This window comes from Acanthisitta chloris, unplaced genomic scaffold (genome assembly GCF_000695815.1).
Source record: "Acanthisitta chloris isolate BGI_N310 unplaced genomic scaffold, ASM69581v1 scaffold13051, whole genome shotgun sequence".
Lineage (NCBI taxonomy): Eukaryota > Metazoa > Chordata > Aves > Passeriformes > Acanthisittidae > Acanthisitta > Acanthisitta chloris.
In genome coordinates this window covers 2,850-15,680 of record NW_008654407.1, presented here as the reverse complement: position 1 = coordinate 15,680, position 12,831 = coordinate 2,850, and the positions used below count along the sequence as shown (strand labels likewise).

Below are 12,831 nucleotides of genomic sequence, written 5' to 3'. Positions count from 1 at the left end.
CCCTTAGGTGTTTATGTAAGTGCTAAGGGTGTGGATATTTATAAGTTGATTAAATTTTGTATAGCTACAGTAGTTCACAGCTGATATCACTCTATGAAATAACTACTCTACTGTTTTGTCTTCTGTATTGCTGTATTTCAGCCTAAATCGACTGTCATTGGATTAATCAAGGAAATGATTGCAAAATTTGAGGAAGAACCCCCATTGTATTCACTGTCATCTTCTGATGCAGCCAGGCAGGCAGAACTTCTCTCCTACATTGCAAAGATTACTGAAGGTATGGATGTTTCCATGAACTTGTTTCTAATGCTCTTATAAAACAGATTTATTTATTGTTATTACTTGATATCACAATGAAGACTACATGATTTTAATACCTGAATTTTTGGTGTTTGCATGTCTGCAGTGTTTGGTGCTTTCTCTGCGTAATCAGAAGCATCTCTTTTTGAACAGAGAGGTCTTTAATGAGGAAGCAGCTCATTGTGGATGTTTGCATTTAAGCCTGCTGAAAAGTGCTTGTTACTACTCCTTTGTTGGAAGTTATTGCAACAAAACTCAGTGTGAGATCCTGTGGAAAGGAGATGTGATTTCATTCTGAACAAGCTGATCTTGCTCAACCATAATCATGCCACCTCTCAGATCTCATTCACTCACACTCTCACCCCCACAGCCACAAGCCCTGAGACCTGTCTGACCACAATCACTGCTGTGCAACACTGAGAACAGGGAGTGATGCCTGTTGAGTCCATTTCTTGTGTCTTGGGTCCTTCTTGTTTGGTGGTGACAAGCTGATTTTGGACTTGTCTTTTATACCCTTCAGGAGTGGATGCCATTTGGCATTTTGCCTCGTTACTCTATCTCACCCATTGTAAGTCTTGGGCAAAATTCCTGAGTTTCACAGTTCTCATGTTTTCCTTCTCTGGGTATTTTATGGCTCCAGTCCTGTTGTTCTTCATCCTGATACATTTTATTCAGGTCAGTCTTTTCTTCCTTCATTTAGAGAAATCACAGATGGTAATCTGTGGCAACTTGTGCAAACTTTTCCCTTTGACCCTCTTCTGCTGTTTCTCCTGGGAACTGTATGCACAAACTGCCTGTGAGCACACATATGATTTGCACATGATACACATTTCTAGGCAATTTATCTTAATGTTTCTCTTACAAATCTCCCTGCATTCAGAGTTGTGTTACCAGTAGCATTGGCTAAACAACCTCAGCTTGTTGTATTTTAATCAAATTCCACTTTGCATGTCTTTTCAAGATAGGAAATCTTCTACAAATTTTATGATCATGGTATGTTTTCACACCTGTGACAGTAGCAAAGAAAGTGTGATTTGTGTGGTATTCGTGTGTAGCTTCATGCTATTGTTACGCTCAGATTTTTCTACTTAGTGAAAAAATATTCCTATCTAGAGAGGCATATTTGTGTTTTACACCTTGCAATTTGTGGTGGATTTTCTGTGGTCAGGCTTGACTGCTATTTTGAAAAAGTTTACGCAATTTGATTTTACTCTTGCACAGTCATGATCCTTTATGAAGCAGCAATACTTGGATTGTTACAGTGTGGACCAGCACCTAAGTCTGTGGTTTTATTGCAATCGTAGGAGAGAGCGACAAGAAATCAAGGGGTAAAACTGAAGGCGAAAATGAAGAATGCTTTAACAAAATTACAGTTGTTGGAGCTGGAGATCTTGGCATTGCATGTGTGCTGGCAGTTGCAGCAAAGGTACATGACTACGGACCTGATTAACAGAGAGGCTTCCAGTCTAGTGCTTGGTGTCTGACATTTAGAAATGCCTCAGCAGTTTTAACAGCCATGTCACAGGTTATGTTTTTTGCCCTTTCAGTTAACTTAAGGACACACAGAAGTGTTCGTTTCTGCCTTGGTTTCTGAGTTTTTTTAATTGAAAGAGTTGAATATTGAATTCACTTACTTTGAAAATCCTTGGCTAAAGTATTCTTGCCTGAGTGGTAGCCTCTTACAATTGGGATCCCCTAGTTACCTGGAAAAGGACAGTCTGTAGATGGTCTGTACTTCATTATGGCTTTGTGCGTAGAGACAACAGTAACATCAACATTTATAACTCCCCAGAGATAGTTCTGTGGGTTTTTGTTTGTTTTGTAATGTGCAATTTTCCAACTAGACTCCCTAAACTAAATTCTTTTTCTTGTGATTTGGCAGTAATTTTGGCCAGTAATTTTGTTTGGTTTGCACAGAGTACAAAAAATGCTAGAATTGGAGGAATTTGGGGGTTTATTCCTCACTCCCACAAGAAGTTTTTGTTTGTTTTATTGCTGATCTGCATTATTTTTATTCACAGGGTGTTGCAAGCAAAGTGGTTCTTCTGGACCTCTCTGAAGGTGCAGCAAAAGGAGGGACTATGGACTTGGAGATCTTTGCACTGCCAAATGTGGAGATCAGCAGAGGTATTAGATGTTGTTTCTGGAATGGGAGTGAGAACTGTACTGTATGTGCTTGTGCTGGGACACCTGGGGAGGTATAGAGGCATACAGGCTGTCTTTTTTAAAAGATGTATTCTTCTTTTCACAGCTTCTTGCTTTTGTATGTCTTTTTGGGTAAAACTGGGATGGGAAAGCTCAGCAAAGCTTGAAAGCTTTTGTTTCAGGCTTTTTTCTTTCTGTTTATAGAGGAAGAGGTACGTGAGTGTCCCAGTCTGATAAGATTTGGGACTGTTTGATCGATTCTCCCAATGTGAATTAAGGCACAAATGAGGTCAAAATACCATTAGGGAGTGAGACTTTTTATTTTTTACTCAAGGGGAAGAGAGAAGGGGAGATAGGAGAGCTAGAAACAGAAAAGGGGGGGAAGCAAGCAAGATTTGGGATGGCGCAGCAGAGATAGTCACCACCATGGAATCCAGTGGCATTCTGAGGATCGGTAGTCACGCAGAGTGGCGTTCCAAGGATCCATGGTCATCTTTTCTCCAGTGGTAGGTATCTGCCATGCTCTGGATGCTGGTCCTTTTTTCAGGGCTCTGCCAAGGCACTGATTGGTCAGTTTCCCTGGAGTTGAGCAATTCCCAGCCTCGTGATGTTTGCATCTGGAAGTGATGTCAGCTGGAGGGTGTGGAGGTGGTGCCTCATTATCTCTGGAGACACCCTGTGACTCAACAAACCTTGATGTAAACAGTCCAGGGGTCGCTGTTTTCAGTCTCCTACACCAAGTCATCAAAGCCAAGCAATGTTGAAACAAACATTTCCTGAAGGTCCCTTACAGTGAGGTAGAGGTGTTTCCTCAGGGGGCTGTGCTGCCCTTCAGAGGGACATCAACAGGTTGGAGAGATGGGTGGAGCAGAACCAACTGAGATTCAACAAGGGCAAGTGCAGGTCCTGCACCTGTGGAGGAATAACCCCAAGCACCAGTACAGGTTGGGCACTGACCTGCTGGAGAGCAGCTCTGTGGAGAAGTACCTGAGTGACCTGGTGGACAACAGGCTGTCCATGAGTCTGTAGTATGTCCTTGTGGCTAAGAAGGCCAATGGAATCCTGGGATGCCTTAAGAAGAGCATTGACAGCAGGTCAAGGGAGATGAACCTGCCTCTCTACTCAGCCTTTGTGAGTCCACACCTGGAGTATTATGTGCAGTTCTGGGCTCCTCAGGACAAGAGGGACATGGAGCTCCTGAAGCAGGTCCAGTGGAGGGCAATGAAGATGATGAAGGGACTGGAGCATCTCACTGATGGGGAAAGGCTGAAGGAGTTGGGCCTGTTCAGTCTCGAGAAGAGATGACTGAGAGGGACCTCACCAAAGTATTCAAGTACATGAATGGAAAGTGCCAAGAGGAGGGAGCCAGACCCTTCTGACTTGTGGAGTAGGTCAGACAGAGGTAACAGCAAAAAGTGATGCACAGGAAGTTCCAACTGAACATGAGGAAGAACTTTCCTGTGCAGTCAGTGAGCACTGAACAGGCTGCTCAGAGAGGTCGTGGATTCTCCCTCATTGGAGGTATGGACCCAGTCCTGAGCCATATGCTCTAGGATGGCCTTGCTGGAGTAGGGAGGTTGGACCAGATGACCCATTGTGGTCCCTTCCAACCTAACTGATCCTGTGATTCCATGACTCTGTAATTCCAGGGTAAGAAGCTACTGCTGAAAGTGGACTCGTGCAGAAACACAGAGAATCCAAGCTAGTACTGCAGTGTCATAGGCAGAGAGAGGGAAGGAAGGTGGAAAAATCCATATCTGTTAAGGAATTAGAGATTGCTGTGAGAGCAGTGTTCAAAAGGCTGATAAATAAAGGTATATTTCGAAGTGCTGCTTTCCTAGGTTAATGTTTATTAAACATGTAGATGGTCAATTGTTAGTTCTTAATCACTATCACTGCATATTCAGATAGTGAGTTCTTAGTAATCTTGTCCTCATCTAGCTGCAACTGTAGAATTGAACAGATGTGATGCTATGTCTGCTTAATTAGTGCTGATAGCTACAATCTATGATGGTCTTGGTCACAAAGGTTGAGGCAATGCAGCTCAGAAGCTTTTCCACAGGGGAAGCTGGAACTGAATTGAGCAACTTCCCTATTCTTCCTTGTTTGTGTGTCATGTTTTCATGTCCCTTGCATCCTCTGTAAGATGAAATGTGGGGCTTTCCTATGCTTCTGAAGTAATTTATCTTATTTTGGGTACAAGGACTTGTTCTGATTTCACCAGGCATCTTAGCTGCTTATTCTGCAGCTGACATTGCCTGCTGTGCATTCTTTGATCTTATCTTGCAGGTTTTACTGCTAGCACACTATTTTTCCTGCACCCTGGTTGTGCAACTGTACCACAAACTTGTTTGTGCTTTTGTGGTTGCCTGTCATATGTTTACATTTAGTTGTGGTACATTTAGCTTGTGTGTTGTTGCTGGCTGTGCTGTTAGTAGTGTTCAGCATTAAAGAGCTGCTTATACACTGTCACCTGCTATTTTAGTATGCTTAGATCTAGGTTTGGGGCAAGCTGGTATTAATTGTCTCCTGCTTAGTATGCTTCTAGTTTGTCAGTGCGTTAGGCCTCTGCTTTGGCTTCAGCTGGATCCAGAAGTGATGTGACAGTTAAATTACCTTGTTTCTGTGTCCAAGCTGATCATCTGTGTGGTACTCAGATACTCAGAATTTCAAGGCAGCTTTGACTTATAAATTCCTGCAGCAAACATGGATGTGTTTTCCCTCGGGCTAATAAATACACATCTTTTACTTGAGTTAATTTGCTTTTGGAATGCTTTTTATGGTTGTCTACATGTCCTTGATTGAGGTCTAAGATAAAAATTTCTAGAAGGAACCTCAGATAAAGGAGTAAAAGTATTTCCACTTTAACAATTGGAATGAAAATGAAGGACTCAAGAAAACTTGGAAAAGTTTGTGGCAACACTGTCTAGGTGTTTTCTGGCTCTACTCTGTAACCTTGGACAAATTGCAGTCTGCCTTCTGTTTGGTAACTATACAAGAAAGTAGTTCTGCAGGAGAGCTGTGTTGTACAGGTGCTGTGAAAGTGACCCAAATCCCACACTGGGGGATATGAGGGGAGACAGGAGTTGAGGAATCTCTAATTAAGGTGGATGCTGCAGTTCACCCTATAGAACAGCTCTTTGTTTTGCATTCAAAACTCAACAGAATGACACAAATTTTAAAAACATGTTTTATTTCTATTTTCAGACTTCTCTGCTTCAGCTGATTCAAAAGTTGTGGTACTTACAGCGAATTTTCTGGGTAATGCTCAGACCTACCTTGATGTCATACAAAGCAATGTGGATTTGTTCAGAGGAATTATTCCAGCAATATCACACTACAGTCAGAATGCTGTTCTCCTTGTTGCTTCTCATCCAGGTATGTTGGCACTTCACATAATGTTCTGTCCCTCACCTGCCTCTATCTTTGGCCTGTTTTAAAAACATGTTACTGGTGAATTACACCTGCTTAGTCAAAAATTCTTGCTACTCTGAAAGATGTTTTCCTTTTCAGCTTTGAGCAGGCCACTCTTTGAGGGTTTTTTTCTTTACTGTTGCCAAGATAAAAGGAAATAGTATACTTTGTTTTGTATACAAGGTATGTATTTCTGTATGTTTCTGTATCTAGTTGCAACCTGACTATCTACAACATTCATTGTCTGTTGTCTTGTCAGTTGTAAGTTTTGTGTACATTTCTCCTGTGCAGGAAGTCATTGTCTGTTGTCTTGTCAGTTGTAACTTTTGTGTACATTTCTCCTGTGCAGGAGAATTCTTCAATTGATGCTTGTGGGTTATGTACCGTATGATCACACTCACAGGCTACTCATATACAAAGTATAGTGTTGATAGTAAATATTACAGCTATGTTTAGGTAGAAGCTTTGAATCTGTTGCATTGGGTCAGTGATACCGTGAACTAATACCAGCAAAAATCACTACTTACAAAGTAAAGTAGTCAGTGTGAGCCTCTGCCCTGTAAATGCATTGAAGACAGCCCTTGCCTGTTCCTCAAGTTCTTCTTACCCTTCCTATCATTTAGAGCGGTGGAGATGGAGAGTAGATGTTTGCCAGATTAAAAGAAATTAAACACTGGCTGAATCAGAGACAGGTTGGAAGGGACCACAATGGGTCATCTGGTCCAACCTCCCTGCTCAGGCAGGGCCACTGCAGAGCACATGGCTCAGGATTGCATCCAGATGGTTCTTGAATATCTCCCATGAGGGACAATCCATGACCTCTCTGGGCAATGTGTTCAGTGCTCAGTGACAGCACAGGAAAGAAGTTCTTCCTCATATTCAGGTGGAACTTCCTGCGCATCAGTTTTTGCTGTTACCTGTTGTTTTATTGGTTTCCACAAATTAAATTTCTAAATTAAATTTAGAATTCTGAATTAAATTTAGAAGCCTGTGAGATTTTTGGTAGAGGTCACTCATTCTGAAGTTTTGCTTTTCTTCAGACTTTATTGGGCTGTGAATTTTCTTCACCTCCTCTCCACCTGACTTGGTGTTTTAGGTTGAAATAAACTACCAATACATTCTTACATGCTTTGTGCCTTTTCTAAGGTCCAAAGCTTTTTGTAGTTGTGATTCATAGTTTGCAGTTGTGTTGAATTTTGAGTGGTCTTTCATTGGCAACATACTTTCTCTTTTTTCCCATTTAGTTGAAGTAATGACATATGTGTCATGGAAGCTGAGTGCATTTCCCAAAAGCAGAGTAATTGGAGTAGGTGCCAATCTCGATACAGAGAGATTCCAGTACATCCTGACACATCTTTTGAAAGCAGAGGTGCTGGCCAAAGATGCCTGCATTATTGGTGAGCAAGGGGAAGACAAAGGTAAAGTGATACTTTATTATAACTATGAGTGTATAATGTCCTGGCAGTGCTTAAGTAATTGAATAATGAAGGAACAATTGAGAAAAGTAATGAATCTAATGAGAAAAGTAGTAAGAAGGGTGGTAAATTTCCATAATAATGGTTCGAAGTTTTGGGGTGTACCAGTCTGTAGATGTGAAGTGGTAGCAAAAGTATTTGACATTTGTCACAGTGAAAAAAAAAACCCAACAAACCAAACGTAGTCATAGAATCATCAAGGTTGAAGGAGGCCTCTAAGATCATCAAGTTCAACCCTGAACCAGCCACTGTGTTCTAACCCCTAAACCATATCCTCCAGTGTTGGATCCAGATGCCTCTTAAATACTTCCAGGGATGGTGACTCCACCCCCTCCCTGGGCAACCTATTCCAGTGCCTGAACACCCTAACAGGGAAAACATTTTTCCTAACATCTAATCTGACTCTCCCCTGTCTCAGTTCATGGCCATTCCCTCTAGTCCTCTCCCTGCAGCCATGGCAGGAGAGACCATCCCCCATCTCTCTACAACCCCTGTCAGGTAGTTGTAGAGAGCCATGAAGTCACCCCTCAAGATGAAACAAACCCAATTCCCTCAGACCTTCCTCTTCTAGGTCTTTTCTGAGCATCATTGCCCTTGGCTGGACTCATACCAGGGCCTCAATGTCCTTTTTAAAGTGAGGGGCCCAAAACTGAACACAGCACTCAGGGGTGACCTCACCAGTGCTGAGTACAGGTGGGTGATCACTGCCCTAGTCCTGCTGGTCACACTATTCTTAATCAAGGCCAAGATGCCATTGGCCTTCTTGGCCACCTGTGCACTCTGTTGGCTCATATTGAGCCACTGTCACCAGCACTTCCTAGTCCCTTTCTGTTGAACAAAATACGTAGAAAAGACAACATCAAATGCTTTTTTTTTTGATATAACGATACAGGTTAGAAGTATTGAAAGAGGAAGGAAATATGGTATAATATATGGTAGGTTACTGCTACTGTAAGAATTATTACATATTGATTCATTGTACAGCAAGTGTCTCTGGCCAGGTGCTACTATAGACTTTATGTCATCAGTCAAGGCAATATTAGAAGGTTGTCATCTGCATTTGGGTTGTTGTGGGGGACGGAAAGTTTGGAAAGTTTGAATTTCTATTTTTCTTCTCCTCACCTTATCTGGTGCCTATTTTAGTCACTGTTTAGACGTGCATTTAAACATTGGTTGTTTCTATTTAGTGCCATCATGGACCAGTTGTAATGTAGTTGCAAATCAAACAGAGGCAATAGCTGCTCGAAACTCAAGGGAAAAGGTAGCTAACAGGTAATGCCATTTTAACCCTTTTTTTCCTTCATGTTTGATGTTTGCAGAGTTTTTTCTTCAGCTCTTCATGAAGTGGGGGTAGTTTGTTCTAAAATGTTCATACATTGAGTTTATAGGAAATTGTAGGTGGTGTTGTCATTCACTTTTATGGGTGTGTATATGGCCACTGTTTTTTCTCAGGTTCTTCATAACATTATTCCTGTGGCAATCTAAGAAGACACCAGAATATGCAGTAGAATATCAGAGTTGCCACTTGGATTGTGTGTTTAAAAGAAGGCAACAGATAAGCCTTCTGGCACACTTTTCTCAGAGCTTGGGTTGGAAGCATTTGCTTCAAAGCAAAGCACAAGTTTGGATGAATTTACCTGTTTAATTAGCCACATACCAGTTACAGCTCTTCATAGAAAAGAGAATCATTACTAGTGTGGGTAAAAGGTATTGTAAAGAAATTCTCTAAAGCAATTCTCTATTCTGTTGTTTTCAAAAACAGAAAATCATGTTTTTATAGTACACTTTACCTGACACAGTACATTCAATCTGTCTTTTGAGTCTTACATGTAAACCAAAGTAGGAATAATTAAAACCTAAGCATCATGTTTTTCTCCTTTTCCTGGTTTCTGTATAGAGCTATGGAAGTTCTAAAGGGAAAAGGTCAGAGATCTTGGTCTGTTGGGCTCTCGGTTGCTGATTTGACTGACAGCATACTGAAAGATAAAAGAAAGGTTCATTCTATATCCACTTTGGCAAAGGTAAACATGTTATTAATACCTTTTATATATATAATTACCTGGTTCTGTAATGAGATCATTTATATTAGATGTGACCATTAATTTTAGGAGCACAGACATCTCACAGTGTTCTGCAGTAGCTCTACTTCCATTACTTTCTTCCAACAAATTTCAAGTCTAGCCTAAAAATGAGCAAAAATCAATTATTGCTTAAATCTGAAACCAATATTAAAAGTGGATTATTACCCCCAAAATACAAGTCCAGAGGGAAAATACATTCAAGGTTGCTGACCAGCACCCCTGGAATAGCTGGATTTGGCAAACGAAGAGAAATGTGTGAGTTGCAGTTCCCAAGTACTCAGTATTGAATGTAGATTTTTCAAGAGGCCTAAAGAGTTCAGTATCTTTTATGAAAGTATAAAATGCATTTTCTACCAGTATTTTATTTGTCCAGGTTTGAAACAGCTGATTTTTTTTTTTACTCCTTGGTACTTTACTTGGAGGAGAAGATTATGAAGGTAGACTGAATTTTGTTTAACTTTTATCCTGAATGGCTTTATTAATGCATTAAATTATTTTGTGTGATGAGAAAACCCATGTAGAAACATTTACTTGTCACTTCAGTTTCAGAATTTGCCTTCAGGAGGGTGATGTGCATGTCCCAGTGCAGGGAGGCTGAGCAGGCTGCTTACTCCATTCAGCACAGACATACACCTTCAGCATTAGGTTTCAAGTAACGTTTTTATTTGTTTATGAACTAAATGTAGACACAGAGGAGTGACAAGTCTCTCACATTCTGTAGTTATTCTCCAGTTTCAAGTTTCCCATACAGATCCTAAAAATAAACACAATCTACAGTGTAAACTTGAATTATAGGGATATAAGTTTGATGAATTATCTCACGGAATCAATATGGAATCAGCATTTAGAGCCCTTCCCTGGATAGCTCTCTTTGACTGCATTTTTAAATAGCTTTTGTTCAGTCCTAGAAGAACTGATGATACTGATCAGTGTCCCTGCTTTTTTTCTACCTAAGAAATGATGTTTAGTAGTACAAACTCTGCCTGTATTATAGACATCTGATATATCCATATTGGAAAATTCCTTCAAGTGTGAGCATGCTTCACAAATTTCTTACCTGCAAAGTAATATTTTACAGTTTCTATACAACAACTCATTGCACAGTATCAAAAATAACTGGAATTTGACCTATCCAAACATACCACATGATGGAGTATCCTTGCTTCATTAAAATTATCAGGTTCTTTTGTGTAGTTGCATGCTCCAGACAGCAAAAATAAGTGTGACAGTGTTCTTTGCCTGTTGTTTCAGGGATGTTGCAGTATAAACAGTGAAGTATTCTTAAGCCTCCCGTGTGTTCTTGGAACCAATGGAGTGATGGAAGTTGTCAAACTAGAAGAAGACCCACTGGTGCAAGAGAAACTGCAAAGCAGTGCAGGGTCAATTCATGACCTCCAGCAGCAGCTGAGACTGTAAGCAGCAACCACAAGGGAAGCCTCTGTGTCTGCTCCCCAGCGTTGGAGATTTGCAAGGCTGAAGAGGTTGCTTCATGTATGTGGATTTCTGTATAAAGCAGGAAGCTTTGTTACTTTACTTTCCCAAAGTGTTTTCTCTGTTTTGGTTTAAATAATTTAATTCTGCACCACACAGTTAATTTCTTCATTGAAAAGTGCACTTTTGGTAGCCAAAACAAGGAAGGTAATGTGCAAGAATGCTTTACCTACATTCAGGTAGCACTTGCCTCTGGTTTATGGTTGTTAATGATAGCCTGATTCTTTGGTTAGTCTTAGCTCTTTGCACCTGGTTAGTTTAGGAGAGCAGCTTACCCAGCTCTAGAACCCTTCCTGGTGGATTTTAAGTGCTGCATCAGGGGCTTTTCTGGAATACGGTCACACTCGAGCTCTTCAGGGCACTGAGGGCTGCAGCTGGATAGCTCCACTATTCATGGCTGTTCCAGGTGCTCTGATGTCAATGGGCTGCTGATCACCAAGGGGACCACGATGTTCATAGAATCATAGAATGTTAGGGGTTAGAATGGACTTTAGAGATCATCTAGTCCCAACCGCCTGCCATGGGCCCAGACACCTCCCACTACACCAGATTGCTCAAGGCTTCATCCAGCCTGGCTTTGAACACTGCCAGGGTTGGGCATCTACTACCTCCCTGGGTATGTTAGCAGTATCCTTCAAACCTGAAGTATTGGATGTGGATTTCTGTTGCATGCTTAATGCTTTCTGAAATATTCTGTTCATTACTTGTTTGCTCTTGTTTCCAGAGGACATTCAGAGCCCTAAAGCACCTGCAGTTCACAGTCCATGCATGCAGCACTGGAACAGGGGCTCTCTCCTGAATGGGAAAAGCAGGGACTGGGCTTCAAATAAAGGGTAAAAATCCAGCAGTTATGTAATGCAGAAGTATCTGCACATTCAGGCCTCCATCCACAGCAAGTCAAGGGCAGGGAGCTTTATGTGAGCCTGAGGAGCATACAGCTGTGTGAGAAGGCAGCAGAACCTGAAACCTTCCTCCTCCTTGGGATCCAAAAGCAGGATTTGGATCTTCAGGTTAATTGAAAAAAAGAGATGTTTTGGAGATAAAGGGGTTTTTTGAGTTCGAACCTCTTGATTAGAGGACTAGAGGGAATGGCCATAAGTTCAGACAAGGGAGATTCAGATTAGATGTTAGGAAAAATGTTTTCCCTGTTAGGGTGTTCAGGCACTGGAAGAGGTTGCCCAGGGAGGTGGTGGAGTCACCATCCCTGCGAGTGTTTAAGAGGTGTCAGGATCTGACACAGGAGGATCTGGTTTAGGGTTGAAGGTTACAGCAGAGTGGCAGGTTAATGGTTGGACTCAATGATTGTAGAGTTCTCCTCCAACCTTGATGATTCTATGATTCTCTGCAGTGGTAAGTCTGTTTTCATCCTGATTATACCTCAACATCGCACTGCAGGCAGAGGAGACGTGGGCTCCACTCCTGCTGTATATGCAGATTGGGGGTGTCATTCCATGGTTGTGTTGCAAGGGGTGTCTGGATAAGTATCAATGAAGCTTTCTAAACAGAAGTTGGATCTATTCCTTTGTGCCTTCTAGATATATCTCACAAGGAGCCAAGTCTTGTGAGGAGTTCTGAGTGTATATTGATCTCAGAGCTGAGATAAAAATAGAAAGAAAACCTTCAGTAATTCAGACATTTTTGTGTGGAACACTCCCATTTCCTTCAATGTGGTGGTCAGTGATGTGAAAAAATTAGTGATGGCAGTGGCTAATCAGCTTTGCTGCTATATTTTTAAAAGCAGCCAATGCAGTGGCTGGACTTGGGGGGTCAGGGTGGGTTTTTTCTCTTACTTCGGGGAAAAAAAGCATGAAATTAAGGTTTTACATTGTCCTTCAAGGTGTTGTGTTTCATGTGTTGAGCATTTATTTTCATGCAAACAGTCAAGGTGGTGGTTTTTTGGTGCTTTTCTTAATAGTTCTAGTCTT

The 12,831-nt window shown here is 41.4% G+C and overlaps 1 protein-coding gene across 1 annotated transcript in view; it reads left to right on the top strand.

The window, feature by feature from the left end:
* UEVLD (UEV and lactate/malate dehyrogenase domains) overlaps positions 1 to 10,967 on the top strand; it is a 14,360-nt gene extending 3,393 nt beyond the window's left edge. Inside the window, exons 4-11 of the mRNA XM_009083518.1 lie at positions 142 to 277; positions 1,605 to 1,726; positions 2,322 to 2,427; positions 5,653 to 5,823; positions 7,104 to 7,277; positions 8,522 to 8,606; positions 9,232 to 9,355; positions 10,667 to 10,967. Of these exons, the coding sequence (XP_009081766.1) occupies positions 142 to 277; positions 1,605 to 1,726; positions 2,322 to 2,427; positions 5,653 to 5,823; positions 7,104 to 7,277; positions 8,522 to 8,606; positions 9,232 to 9,355; positions 10,667 to 10,831 (1,083 nt within the window). The 3' untranslated portion in view covers positions 10,832 to 10,967. The remainder of the gene's footprint in view (positions 1 to 141; positions 278 to 1,604; positions 1,727 to 2,321; positions 2,428 to 5,652; positions 5,824 to 7,103; positions 7,278 to 8,521; positions 8,607 to 9,231; positions 9,356 to 10,666) is intronic.
* The last annotated feature ends 1,864 nt before the right edge of the window (positions 10,968 to 12,831 follow it).